Source organism: Lathyrus oleraceus, chromosome 4 (genome assembly GCF_024323335.1).
Source record: "Lathyrus oleraceus cultivar Zhongwan6 chromosome 4, CAAS_Psat_ZW6_1.0, whole genome shotgun sequence".
NCBI classification, from domain to species: Eukaryota; Viridiplantae; Streptophyta; class Magnoliopsida; order Fabales; family Fabaceae; genus Lathyrus; species Lathyrus oleraceus.
The window spans coordinates 451,227,127-451,240,426 of record NC_066582.1 but is presented as its reverse complement, the minus strand read 5'-3'; the positions used below and the strand labels follow the sequence as shown (position 1 = coordinate 451,240,426).

Below are 13,300 nucleotides of genomic sequence, written 5' to 3'. Positions count from 1 at the left end.
ACCTTCTAGTCCATATTTGAGCTTATGGTGGAGAGTAGAAGTAACAGCACCGGCAGCATGAATCCAGGGCCGACCTAGCAGACAACTATAGGCAGGTTGGATATCCATCACATAAAAGGTACTCTTGAATACCTGTGGTCCAATCTTTACTGGCAACTCAACTTCGCCACAGACAGCTCGCTTAGAGCCATCAAAAGCCCTCACAACTAAATTACTCGGCCTCAGGGTGGCGTCATCGCAATCCAACTTCGTTAAGGATTTCTTTGGAAGAACATTCAGAGAAGAGCCTGTATCAACCAAGACATGGGAAAGCACCGTCCCTTTGCATTCCATTGTGATATGCAAGGCTTTGTTGTGATTCCTGCCCTCAGATGTTAGGTCATAATCGGTGAAACCTAGCGCATGGCTAGTGTGTACATTTGAAACTACCGACTCCAGCTGGTTAACAGTTATCTCTGGTGGAACATAGGCCATATTCAGTACTTTCAACAAGGCTGCTCTGTGTGCCTCAGAGCACATCAATAGTGAGAGAATGGAGATCTTTGAGGGTGTCTGATTTAGCTGGTCGACTACCTTGTAGTCACTTTTCTTGATAATCCTCATAAACTCATCCACTTCCTTCTCGAATGTGGTCTTAGGAGGAGCTTCCTCGGTAGTAGCCTCTTCGGTGGATACCTGTTTTCCTTTAGCCTTGGCAGCTGCCTCAGCTTCAGCATTCGTGCGCAACGTTGATGGTGCAAATAGGCGTCCACTACGAGTGAAGCCACCAATTCCTCCAACATTGTCTACAGCGGAGCTACCAATGTCAATGTCTTCTTCGTTAACTTTCTACCCCTGGCAGTAGATATCAGCCCCATAGTGCCACGTGGTAGCACTGTCTTTCTCATACGGAACAGGTCCTGGTACCGTGATGGTGACCGGACCAATCAAAGTCGGTTGAGGGTTGTCAGAGTAAATTGGTGTTGGCCTTTCTGGGAAATATATTGTCATCGGAGCGGGTCTCTCGGGAACATATATTTCTTCAGGAGTGAAATAAAACGTTACTGTCGACACATCATTCTTCACTGGATGAGTCTGATCGAACTGAAGACAACCTTCATCTATCAGTTACTGAATACCCTTTCTCAAACTATCACATCCGTTCTCGGCAGATTGACAATTTCCGCACTCTTCCCCACAGCCCGGGAAAATCTGTCCTTTCAAGAGTCGGTCTTTGACCACCGATAGCGAAGTCTTCACTTTAGTCACATCAAAAACCAAATTCAAAGTTTCCCCACTATCAACAGCATTAATCCTCTGCCCGCCGTGGGCTGGCATCGGGTTCTGGACAACATTAGGCACCGGAGAAAAATTGATGGCCTGGGCATCTCTCAAATCTTGTACCTTTAGCTGGAGAGCCTTGCAATTATCTGTAGTATGGCCAGGTGCGTTGGACTGAAAAGCATATCTGGCGTTGACATCATAACCTCTAGGCAGATTGTTGGGATCGACCGGTGGGGCCAGAGTTCTCAACGTAACCAGATTCATGTCAATCAGCTTGGGAAGTAATACAGAATAAGGCATTGCGATTGGCTCAATGACCCGGTCCGCCTGCCTTGGACGTTGTTGATAGTGTCTCTGCTGACCCGGATTACCTCCTTGTTGTTGATTGTTGTATCTGGGTTCCTGTTGCGGATGATACTGCGGTTGAGGAACAGGTGTTGGAATAGTGACTGCGGCCACTTGATCTTGATAATAATTAGGGCGTCCTCTGCCCCCTGCCTCTGCCGGCATATACAACGCTCGTCTCACCTTCTCTTCTTCGCTGACCGTTACCAGCAAACGGTTTCTTGGGAACTGATGAGTTGGAAGCACTGTTGTCTTGAATTCGACCCATCTTCAATAGACTCTCGATCCTTTCTCCAGCAATCACTATCTCTGCAAAGCTGATTGACGGGCAAGCAGCCAATCTCTCGATATAATTGCCTTGAAGAGTGTTCATGAACATGTCCGCCATCTCCCTTTCAGACATAGGGGGTTGGACGGATGCAGCAATCTGTCTCCAACGCTGAGCATATTCTCTAAAGGTTTCCTTGGAAGTCTGAGACATTCCTTGCAACAAGGTCCGATTTGGAGCCATGTCCAAGTTGTATTGATATTGCTTGACAAAAGCCTCTGCCAAGTCTTTCCAGCTCTTAATGCTAGTGCGAGACAAATGAGAATACCATTCACGAGAAGCTCCAGTTAGACTGTCTTCAAAATAGTACATCCACAACTTTTCATCTTCCGTGTGAGCTCCCAACCTTCCCAAATAAGATTGGAGATGAGTGTGTGGGCAAGAAGCCCCGTTGTATTTCTCAAAAGTAGGGGGTTTGAACTTGTGAGGGATCCTTACTCCCTGAACCAGACCAAGATTTGTGACATCAAAACCTAAGGAATTTTAAGACCCCAAAGATTTGAGCTTCTCAGCAAGCTCATCCATACGGCGAGTGGTCTCGAGGGCCTCGTCGTGCAAAGAAAATTGATCATACTGACAATCTTCAGTAACGGGGCGCCCGTTAATCCGAATCCCTTGATTCACGTTGTATCTTCCACCAATACCATTCCCAACATTTCCCGTGTTGCCAACATTACCCGGGTTTCCATCAGCATTCGCGTTACCTGCGTTTCCAGTGTTCACAGGGTTATCAGTGTTCCCAGGGTTACTAGGGTTCCCCTCAGCATTTGGTATCTCCAAATCTGGATCGGGCCTCGGTTGCTCAACCAATTCCCTCAGCTTTTCTTAGCCTGCTGCCATACCAGTCATCAATGTCATGAACTGATCCATCCTTTCACGCATATCAGCCAGTTCTTTCTGTATCTGGTCCATTGCTAGTCGTGGACAGTTTTCCTTTGTCGGGTACCTGTGAACTCGTTTGGGACCAATAACTGCCTGAAATAGGGAACAAACATTAGACACTGCGGTGACACCTGCAAAACAAACAAGGGTTAGTATGCATGGTATGCGATGCACTGCTTATTCAATTTTAAGGCACCCCCCTTTGGAAAGGGAATACCCTGCAAATGAATAAGCATGAGATGTTGGATGCAAATATGCAGATGATGTTATGCAATGCAATGGCATGTCGATCAAAATTGCTGGATCCGCTTGAACATCTGTCAGGTTGCACTGCCTGGAGAGAAATTAAGAGGATCAAGCAAAGCACACCAAATAAAGGTCATGGGATGGATCATGTTATCCTTAATATCAACCATCCATTTTTGGTGGATTATGGTTTACACCTTATCAACACCCAAGTTTCATTGATATTAAGGATACCTGAATGGATCAACCATGAATCAAGGGTTTGTTGCAAGTCACGAGCATAGAGTTTAGGTTAAGAACCACCCAAAGGGAGTGTACTAAGGTTTAAACCTGCCAAACATGTTCTACAAAAGGTACCCATAGTCATAATCCCATCTTTCGGATATTATCGGAGGAACGACTACTCGTATTCCAAAAATATTCTCAAGAGAGACTCTTATGAGTGTAGTATCGTGTAACAATCGTATCAAATCTTACACTTGAACGACTTTCGCACTATGTCCTACGAATAGGCCAAGATGGGTTTGGTAAACTAAGGTCCTTGGCTTCTAAGGTCTATATTGGAAAAAGTAATGTCTAACCACAACTTACTTGTGTGACATTATTGATCTCAACATGACCTCCACCAAGTGAATGGGCTTGCAAGTCAACTTGCTAAGGAATAACTCCACACAAGTCAACAAGACTATGCCATTCTCCTATCTTAATTGCACTCGAGTCTGGGTATAGAACTCATCTGTCAAACAGAACCAGCAGATACGGCAGTCATATGTACACAATGCAATAAAGCAGGTAAATGCTGAAAGATAAATAACTGTACAAAAGAATAAACACTCAATAAACAAACAACCTACAAAAGCTAGGAGGGACTCGCTTAGGGAAACCGGGTCCCCAGTAGAGTCGTCAGCTGTCGCAACCTGAAAAATGGAATGCGAAAAAAAACAACCGGCAAAGAAAGACAGGAGAGTCGCCACCGTGCGTTATTTATCCCAAAGGAGGGAAAGGAAACGCTCGAAGTAAACCTGGAAAAAGGAAAGGACAAGACAGGGTCTCGCAACCAAATCTTGGGTTCGGGAGTCGATTATGCGAAGGGAAGGTATTAGCACCCCTACGCATCCGTAGTACTCTACGGGATCCACTTTTGTAGTTCTTGTCTAAAGGGTGTGGGTTTATCTAATGTGTTATTTACTAAAAAAAAGGGGTCAAAAGAAAATTACTCGCACGGATGTCGCATCCACTGCATACGTATCTCATATGAATATGAGAATCAGAGTCTTCGTAGCCCGGCTGACCTAGGGGTTAAGGGTAATTGTGTGCTCGCTAAGACATCGCGTCTTATGCCTACGTATCTCATCTGGAATGAGAATCAGAGCAAGCCGTAGTTCGGCTAACTACGGGGTTATGGATTGGGTTTTGGACGAACGGCGTTACTACGCAATCTACCGGATGCTCGACCTTTGGAGACTTACTCGCCTGTAGTAGAAGGATTTAATGTGTTCTTAGGAGAAGAAAAATCAATGAGTTGGTAGGGTTAGGGATGCTCATGCAAAAAGGGAAATCCTAGACGAAGGAACCTGCATAAAGTAATCACACAAAACATTGCCTCCTATCGAGGTCTTCCAGCTAAGAAAGCGGTAAAAATACGGGAAAATGTAAAAGTACCACACGGATAAAGATCCGAAGTAACAGCAATTAAAGGAACAAGGAAACCATGAGATCCTTCCAAGCTAACACCATCAAAGAAAGTGAGTCAGTACAGGTAATTGGAATGAAACCTCCAGGGGGTATCCCACAAATAAAGTGGGACACCAGGCAAACCATCTCTGCAAGAGTCATATGAGCCCTCACAAAACAAAACTCAACAAACAGGTTAGAGAAACAAAATAGGGTAATCAAGAGTTGCCCCCAAATCAAAATGTAACCACATGAATCATGCCCTTTCAATTCACAAAAAGCTCACAAAAAGCAACCAAGGGTAGGAGGCCTAAACCTCTTGTCAAACACATGCATCAAAAGGGTATCAAATTCACCCATAATACCTCATACATTTAGAGCATTCAAATTAAAGGCATAAAGATGATGGATATAGGGCAAACCTGATTGGAGAGATCGGTTGAAATCAAATGGCACGGCTGGATTTGCAAACCAATGTTAGGGTTTGCTTGAGCTGAAAGTGTGCGAGTCAGAATGAACCTTTCAGAGTTGCCTGGAGGTTGCTGTGAACTCTGTTAGCTCTTCTCTCACTATCTTTTTCCCCAGGGTTCTTCTCTCACTATCTTTTTCCCAGACAGGGTAATAGGAATAGAATGGAATTTTGTTTCACTGAAACTCTGAATTTATAACCTGATTTTTGTGGACCTGTGGGCTCAAATGAGAGAGGTCCAAGTCCAAGATATTTTTTTTACATTATTTATTTAATTAATTTTTATTTATTTATTTATTTTTTTTATTTTTTTCGTTATTATTGTTTTTTTTTTGTTTTTTTTTGTTTTTTTTGTTTTTTTTGATTTTTTTTAAATAAAGTTTCTTGGATCTGATTCTGATTGACATGATGAAATGCAATATGAAATGTTAAATGACCTAAAAATGAATGCATGAATGAGGAGGGCATATTTTGGGGTGTTACAATAGCGTTAAATTTTTTCCTCAGGGCACAAACTGACATACTAACTTGATAACTAACATTTAACTTTCTTGCCATTTACTTTAATGCAATTAAATTCTTGCACTTTATCATTCCTTGTCATTTACATTCATGCAAATTGTTTTTGCTTCAGTCGTTTCCTCTTTGCCCACTTCGTCCTATGTTTATGCTTCAGTTATTTTCATTTTTACTCACTTGAGCCATTTTGTTTTATGCTTGTGATATATTTGTGCTTGTGATCCTATTTTGTTTATGGTCTTAGGACCTTAAAACACTTAATAAAAACAAAAACATTAAAAAACACATTTGTGGACGGTTGGATATTTGTCTGTGACTTGATTTGGACCTATGGACTTAGAGTAGGTAACATTCCTGAGCTATGGAAGAAAAACTTGGCCAATGCAATTAATTTGAGACAAAAAACATGGCCAATTCCATTCATCTGACACAAGCTTGAGAGACTCCCTTGGGTTTATCTGATACACTCTTTCTCTTTGTCTAAATTGTTATTTTGATCTTATTGTTATTATTTGATGTTTTCTCTTTGAGTATGTTTCAAGGTATTTTTCATCTGATACACATAAAGGACTTTGAAGATTTCTTGCTTTGGAGTGCTAGCTTGGATGATTGGTTATCTTTATTTGATACCATTGGGTTTCTTATTAATTACTTGGATGATTATGGATTTGTTGTTTGCTTGACAATCCAAAGGAAATGGTTTTCTATCTAACACTATTGTCTTGTGGAAGCTTCCCATGGGTTAGATCTTTTCAACTCGTAACTCTTAATCTTGTCTAAGATAGCCTCTTCATCTCCACCTCCTTCTTCTTTAATTTCAAAATCTCCTTCTCATTTTCAAAAATTCTTTACTTGTTGTTTTTCAACTTAGACTTGTTTTACTGAGTAGAAACCTTGGCCTTATGCCATTGATTTTCAAACTACTTTCTTAATAAAACTTGTAAGAAGACTTGTCCATATTGACTTTATTTTCAAAAATACCAAAAAGAACTAATAACCTCATCTAATCATTTTGGCCACTTGGTGCCTTTTTCCTTTTAAGATTTTCAAAAAGAAATCATTTAGATTTGAGTTATCCTTGGTTGAGATGTAATTCTCCCATTCCATGATATGTTGAGTTTAAGACTTTCTATTTACTAGGGGTTAGAGGCATACTTGTTGATTTAATCCGAGTTGGAGCCCTCCCTCTTAAATGTTGTAAAGCCCTCATTATCGGTGGATGTTTGGTTGGGTATTCTCCCATTGATAACAAAAGATATTTAAGATTTTGTTAGAATCAATTCACCAACCTTTGAAATTTTTACCACGAACTACGAGGTTTTGATCCCTCATTTATGTTGGTACGTAGGCATAAGACCAAAAGTCTTATCAAACACGAAATATAAATAATGAATTCTTTTCTCATCTCCTTATTCTATTTAAAAAAACATCTTTTCAACCAAAACAAATACACACAAAACGGGCTCCTTAGGAGTACCTAGGACACTTTGGATGCTAATACATTCCCTCTGTGTAAACCAACCCCTTTACTTGTAATATCTGACATTTTATTAGTTTTGATTTGAAAACTTCTTATCTTTGGGTTTTGTTCATACTTTCTGCCTTTTCCTTTGGAAATAATAAAAGCGTGGTGGCGACTCTGGTTTTATTGACGTTGAGTTAACCAATAGCCCAGTGGTCATGAATTTACTGGTAGACTGGGAAATTAGGGTTAGAGTTCATCATATGAACCCTAGGGTTCTTTAGGTCAGGATTCCATCCACATAGGGTAAGGGTTCATTGGGTAAGGGTTGGGTTCTTCCCATAACCCTTAGGGTTCTTAGGGTTCGTGAGAACCCAGCTAGGGTTCTTGAATGGTAAGGGCTTCTGAGTTTTTGATGGGTTAGGGTTCTGATCCATAGGGTTATGAACCCTAGGGTTATGAACCACCATATGGTTCATCTGGAGAACCCAGGTTGAAGAAATAGGGAGAGGGTTCTGGAAATTTGGTTGAATGTTTGAAGATTCTGGTTGAAGGCCAATTGAAATCTGGAAACGGGGGGAGGTTTTAGAGGGATGAAGTGGTCGGAGGGGGAGAGGTTTAGAGAGAAGTCATAGGAGAGAGGAGAGTAGAGAGAGAAAGAAGGGAGAAAAATGAAAGTTTATGAAGGGGCAATGCTCATATACCCCCTCTCTCTGTTGTTAGATTTGAGACATGTGACTACCTGATGGCCATGCGATGAACATACTTTGACATATCCCAAGCAGGTAAGACCACGATGCACCTTTGTTTGACCTTAATCTTGTCCCTCTATCTAGAAGACTTTCTTTGTTCTTCCTATCCAACGCGTAGGAATTGATCTCATTGACTCTCCAGTCAGCGTATCAGACGCTCCTGGTTAAGAGTCCACCATTGACTCTCCCAGGACGCCTCTGGATACAGTGGGCTCCGAGAGGCCAATTGGCCTCTCTCTATTTCTCTTAGCACCCCTTGCTCTTAAGCCCAATTGCTAACCCAGGTTAACCTACACCCCGCTTTCGTTTTTAATTTCCAATTAATTAATTACTTAATTAATTATTAATTTTGATTTATCCATTTAACTTTTAGTTAATTAATTATTAATTATGATTTATCCAGTTATTATTAATTCAAATAAAAATAAAATTGAATCTTTGTTATTTTAAATTTGTGACATGTTTATCTAATTAATTAGGTGTGATGATAATATTTTAATTGATTAGGATTTTATCATTTATATTAGGGTTAATTAAATCATGAATAATGGGATAAAATCGGGGATAATAGTTAGGGTTTAAAGGGGTTGTAAACATGGGGTAAAATCGGGAAAAAGGACGTATCTTATGAACTCCTATTTAAGTTATTTATCTTTAATTCGATTAACTGTTTTGTATTATGTTATATTTAATATATTGTTATTAAATAGTATTCTCAAAATTAAAATGGGATGAGGACATATGGTATGATTTGGGATAAAAAGGGGTTATCAAAAGTTAAATCGGGATAAAAATCGGGATAAGGGTTTATCACATAACTATGTCATTATTTTATTTTGTTAAATAATTTAAAATAAGATTTTTGCAAGGGATAAAGGGTTAAAATCAACTTCACTTTAAATCGTAAGACCTCTACCCTAGTGTATTGAGGCAGTTTTCTAAAAAAAACATTTCTTCGCCTTCAATGCGTGAGAGTTTTCAAGGGATAAAAACAACTAATCAACCAACATTTTGAAGAAGAACTACAATACTCTGATCCCTCGCCTAATGTGGAGGTACGTAGGCATAGAGTTGTGAACTCTAGCGAGTACAATTGTAAAAAACCTTTTTAGGTCTCTCGTCCATTTAAATGTATTACCTTCTGTAAATAAATAAATAACTAATAATTAACAAATATTAAAGTAAACGCCTTAGAAACATATACTAGCCCTTGAATTATAGGAGGATCCCATTTAATACAATGGAGGTAAGGGGTGTCTAACACCTTCCCCTTACTTAACTGACTCCTGAACCTAGTATCTCACCTTAACAGTTAGGTTTTATCATTATTTCCCTGTTCATTAGGAATGAATAAAGGATGATTGCGACTCTGTCATTTTTTTCAGCCGCAACAGCTGACGACTATGCTGGGGATGTCTTATATTGTCCCTAAAGAGAGTCCATCCTAACCTTCGATTCTAGGGTTTTGTGTGTTTCCTTGTTTTCTTGCTTTTATTTTTTTATTTGTTTACTGCTTCTAATTTATTTATTTTCTTTTTATGCCCCTTATTATTCTCTTATCTTATTAAATTGTCATATCATTGGTGGGGATTGATACTATGTGAGAAGCTAAAACCCAAGCTCGAGAAAAAATATAAGCTTAAGTAAGGGGTCGTTCTATCTCGTCCATCAGGGTTTTCATCCCCTAGGGTCTTTGATGACGATTCTGCCCAGAATAGATCAATTCAAAAGGTTTGTCATGAAAAAGGCCAACACTTCTTCATGATAGAACATTGAGTTCGATCCATGACTCCGGGGACCTCTTCTAGAACCCTTTTAACTTAGGGTGACCGTATGTCATAAACCTGCAAAGGTCGTTACTAAGGTCCCGCCTAGACGAGACTTATCATGAAGGATTACCATTGAAAGTCTTGCTCCTTCTCATGGTAAAACAAGGGTATAATTCATGACTTTAGGACTATTATCTTACCCAAAGCTTTATATTCTACAAGTGAGGGGATTGGGTATTCTAACCTTAGATCCAACCTAATCTTAAGCAACCTACCCAATATAAGGCATACTTACATGACCACCCCAACAAAAATCTTTAAAGATAAGAGACATTCATATCATCATACCATTAGCATCAAAATAAAGCTTTTACATACATTTACCATTCTTTGGAGAATTTCAAAATCTGTTGTAGGTACTCAATGGAAATGAATAAAAGGACAACTCTCCGCATCAAGACAACCATGCCAGATCTCCAAAATTTAAAGATTCTTCAGGGGTTGATGCCCAACTCCATTCAGCAGAAGTTTACACTCAAATTTGGGGGGATTCTTGATCTTTTAAGAATCTCTGTGAAGGTAGAGGCAGTCACTGCCTTAGCTCAAATCTACGATCCACCCTTGCGGTGTTTCCTTTTTCAATACTTTCTCCTAGCACCCACGCTAGAAAAGTTTGAGTTATATGTAAACGTCCCCAAAAATAGAAAGGTACCCTACATGGGAATGAGGCAGAAGATAAAGCCTAAAGACCTGGTTGTGACTCTAGGGATATCCCAGAGGACCTTGTGTCACATTATAAAGAAGATAGGGACGCCTAAGGTCTCAGGAGGAGTTACTCGGAGGGGGTAGCCCAGAGAATGGCTGGGGCAAAAAGTTGGGTGGTCTTATATTGACGTCGTGGCTTTAATAATGTTTGGGATAGTCCTCTTCCCCAATGTGAGGGACTTCGTGGATGACGTTGCCATCAGTTTCTTTTGGGTTGTGAAAAATCTAGAAATAGATCTAACGCCCGCTTTACTCGTTGATGTTTAATATACCATGAGCATCTGTCATAGTAGGGAGAAAGGATCACAACGCTGCTGCATTCCATTATTGTACCAATGGTTTTCCTCACATCTTTATAGGGATATCCATCTAATAGACACCAAGGGTAATCATGCTTGGGCTCAAAAACTAGCGCCTCTCAATGAAGGATTGGTCCTCTGGTATCCGAAGAAGATAGACATCGGGAACATAATTATCAGTTGTGGGAGTTTTCCCAATGTGGACCTCATTGGTTCCAAGGGGTGCATTAATTACAATCTTGTACTGGCTCTAAGACAGTTGGGTCACCCCATGTGGGAGAGGCCTAAAGAAGACGAGATATAGGAGTTTATCTTGCATGGGGGAGAGGCTTCATACATAGAACTGCTTAGGAAGGTTACTCAGGCGTGGGAAAAAGTTCATGTCAAGGACAACAAGCCAAAAAGGAAGGATACTTCGTCTGAGGAGTCCTACACCCCTTGGATTAAGGAAAGGGTCCGCCTAGTCAAGCTGTCTTTCATAGTTGACCCAACTTACGTCCTAGACATGCCTAACCCTATTACATTGTCCACTTAAGAGGTCGACTGTCCCCAAAAATAAAAAAGCTATTGCTGCTACACAACAACAACTAAGAATAGAAGCTGAGTAGATGCTACCACTTAATTGGAGAAGGATCTACCAAGAGATCCTAAGCCTAAGAGAACAGGTGCATGTTCAAAATCAAGATCACAAAGTCCTAACAGCTCATGTCGCATGATTAGAGGGATAAATTCAGCACCTAAGGGACCTCTCCAATACTGCTCAGGTCATTGTTCAAGAACAATGTGACCGAGCTGAAGCATGGAGGATCGAACATTCCAATCTGGATGAGTTTGCCAACAACTTAGTACGGGACATTCCTAGGATGTTCAAAAGAGCTGATGACGTGGCAAACTTCCACAACACTCCCCAAGAAGTACTCGAGTTTATCAAGCTATATGACGTCATGTTGAAAGAATTTAAGGCCCACTTGAAGAGGGTCATGGATGCACCACTCTAGTTTTTATTTTCTTTTGAGAATTTGTCTTTATGTTTTTTATTATTGCTTGATGCATTGTTATAAGTGGGACATCACCCCCGTACGAACCTTTACTTTGGATTTATAAATAAAGTTATTTCTATGATATTTACAATCGTGTTTATATTCCTAAAATGTGCGACAATGGATTTTGAATGTTCCCCAAAGAAATAAAAACAAAATACTTTTGCATACATTACCATGCATTCATACACACCTCATTTCATATGCATTGAAAAGAAAACAAAATGACTTTTCCTCATACTTTCCCAATACCTTTGAACGTGACAACCTGACTCTCCAAACTCGAGCTCGATGTAAGAAGGCCATGGAGTAACTTGAACAGAATCAAGTAGCACTTAGGGTGGACATGGACTCGGTGAAAGGAAATATGGAGGAAATGAAGGACAAGATGGATCAACTCACTAGAGCCATTACCAATATGTTGGCAAGGGAAACTGAGACTGACAAAAGGAAGGCTACTTCCACATCCACACCCCAACCTGGGGATGTAATGCTCTACAAGGGTTTACTTCTTCAATGGGGTGGAGCTAAGGATGATGCCTTTCATCCCAAGGGGTCTACCCTAACTCTTGCTCACAATGGGGCATCTCATCCCGTACAAATACCCATTCTGCAAGAAAACTATGTGGGCTTAAGCCAACAATATGAGGAGGATTATCCTACGATAATGGTCGAAGAAAGCAAACCAATTACTCACTCTGCTGCCACTATTTGGAAAACAAGAACTGAAGACAAATATAGAGTCCTAGAAGAAAGACTGAAAGTGATTGAAGGCTTCAGTATCTTTGGGGTTGATGCTATGGGGATGTGCTTGGTTCCAGACGTCGATATACCAACTAAGTTCAAAACTCATAACTTCGAGAAGTACAAGGGAGTCAGTTACCCAAGGAACCATCTCAGGATGTTCGTCAGAAAGATGGCTGCCTACATAGTAAATGAGAAACTAATGATGCATATCTTACAAGACAATCTAAGTGGGGAATCCTTAGACTGTAACATGTAGCTAGAAAGAACCCATGTCAAGACTTAGAAAGACCTACCTAATGCCTTCTTAAGACAATACAAACATAATCTGGATATGGCTCCTAATCGCATGCAACTTCAGAATCTTTACCAAAAGGGTAGTGAATCCTTCAAGGAGTATGCCCAAAGGTGGAGAGAATTGGCTTACCGCGTACAACCTCCACTTTTGGAGAACGAGTTAGTTGACATGTTCATGGGCACCACGCAAGGCCCATACTACAAAAAGATGATCGGTTCAGTATCCATGGATTTGTTGATTTGGTACTAATTAGGGAAAGAATTGAGAATGGCCTGAAAAGTGGTAAAATTGGAAAACCATCCTCAAATCAACATAATAACAAAAGGTACTCCAAAAGTAACAATTCAAAGAAAGGTAAGACCAACACTATCACAACCGAATGGAGTTCTCAGATGCCTTACAATTCTTACATAGTTGTAGTGGGTCCTAATCAGTATCCACAACA

General features: G+C 40.3%; 1 protein-coding gene across 1 annotated transcript; it reads left to right on the top strand.

The window, feature by feature from the left end:
- Positions 1-12,159: 12,159 nt before the first annotated feature.
- LOC127137930 (uncharacterized) lies at positions 12,160-12,816 on the top strand. The gene has a single exon (XM_051064336.1). It carries the CDS (start codon positions 12,160-12,162, stop codon positions 12,814-12,816), a length of 657 nt encoding a protein of 218 aa, XP_050920293.1.
- Positions 12,817-13,300: the final 484 nt, after the last annotated feature.

What these genes read in the sequence shown, in the direction of transcription:
- LOC127137930 (XM_051064336.1), top strand. Translation starts at nt 12,160, where the DNA reads ATGGACTCGGTGAAAGGAAATATGGAGGAAATGAAGGACAAGATGGAT.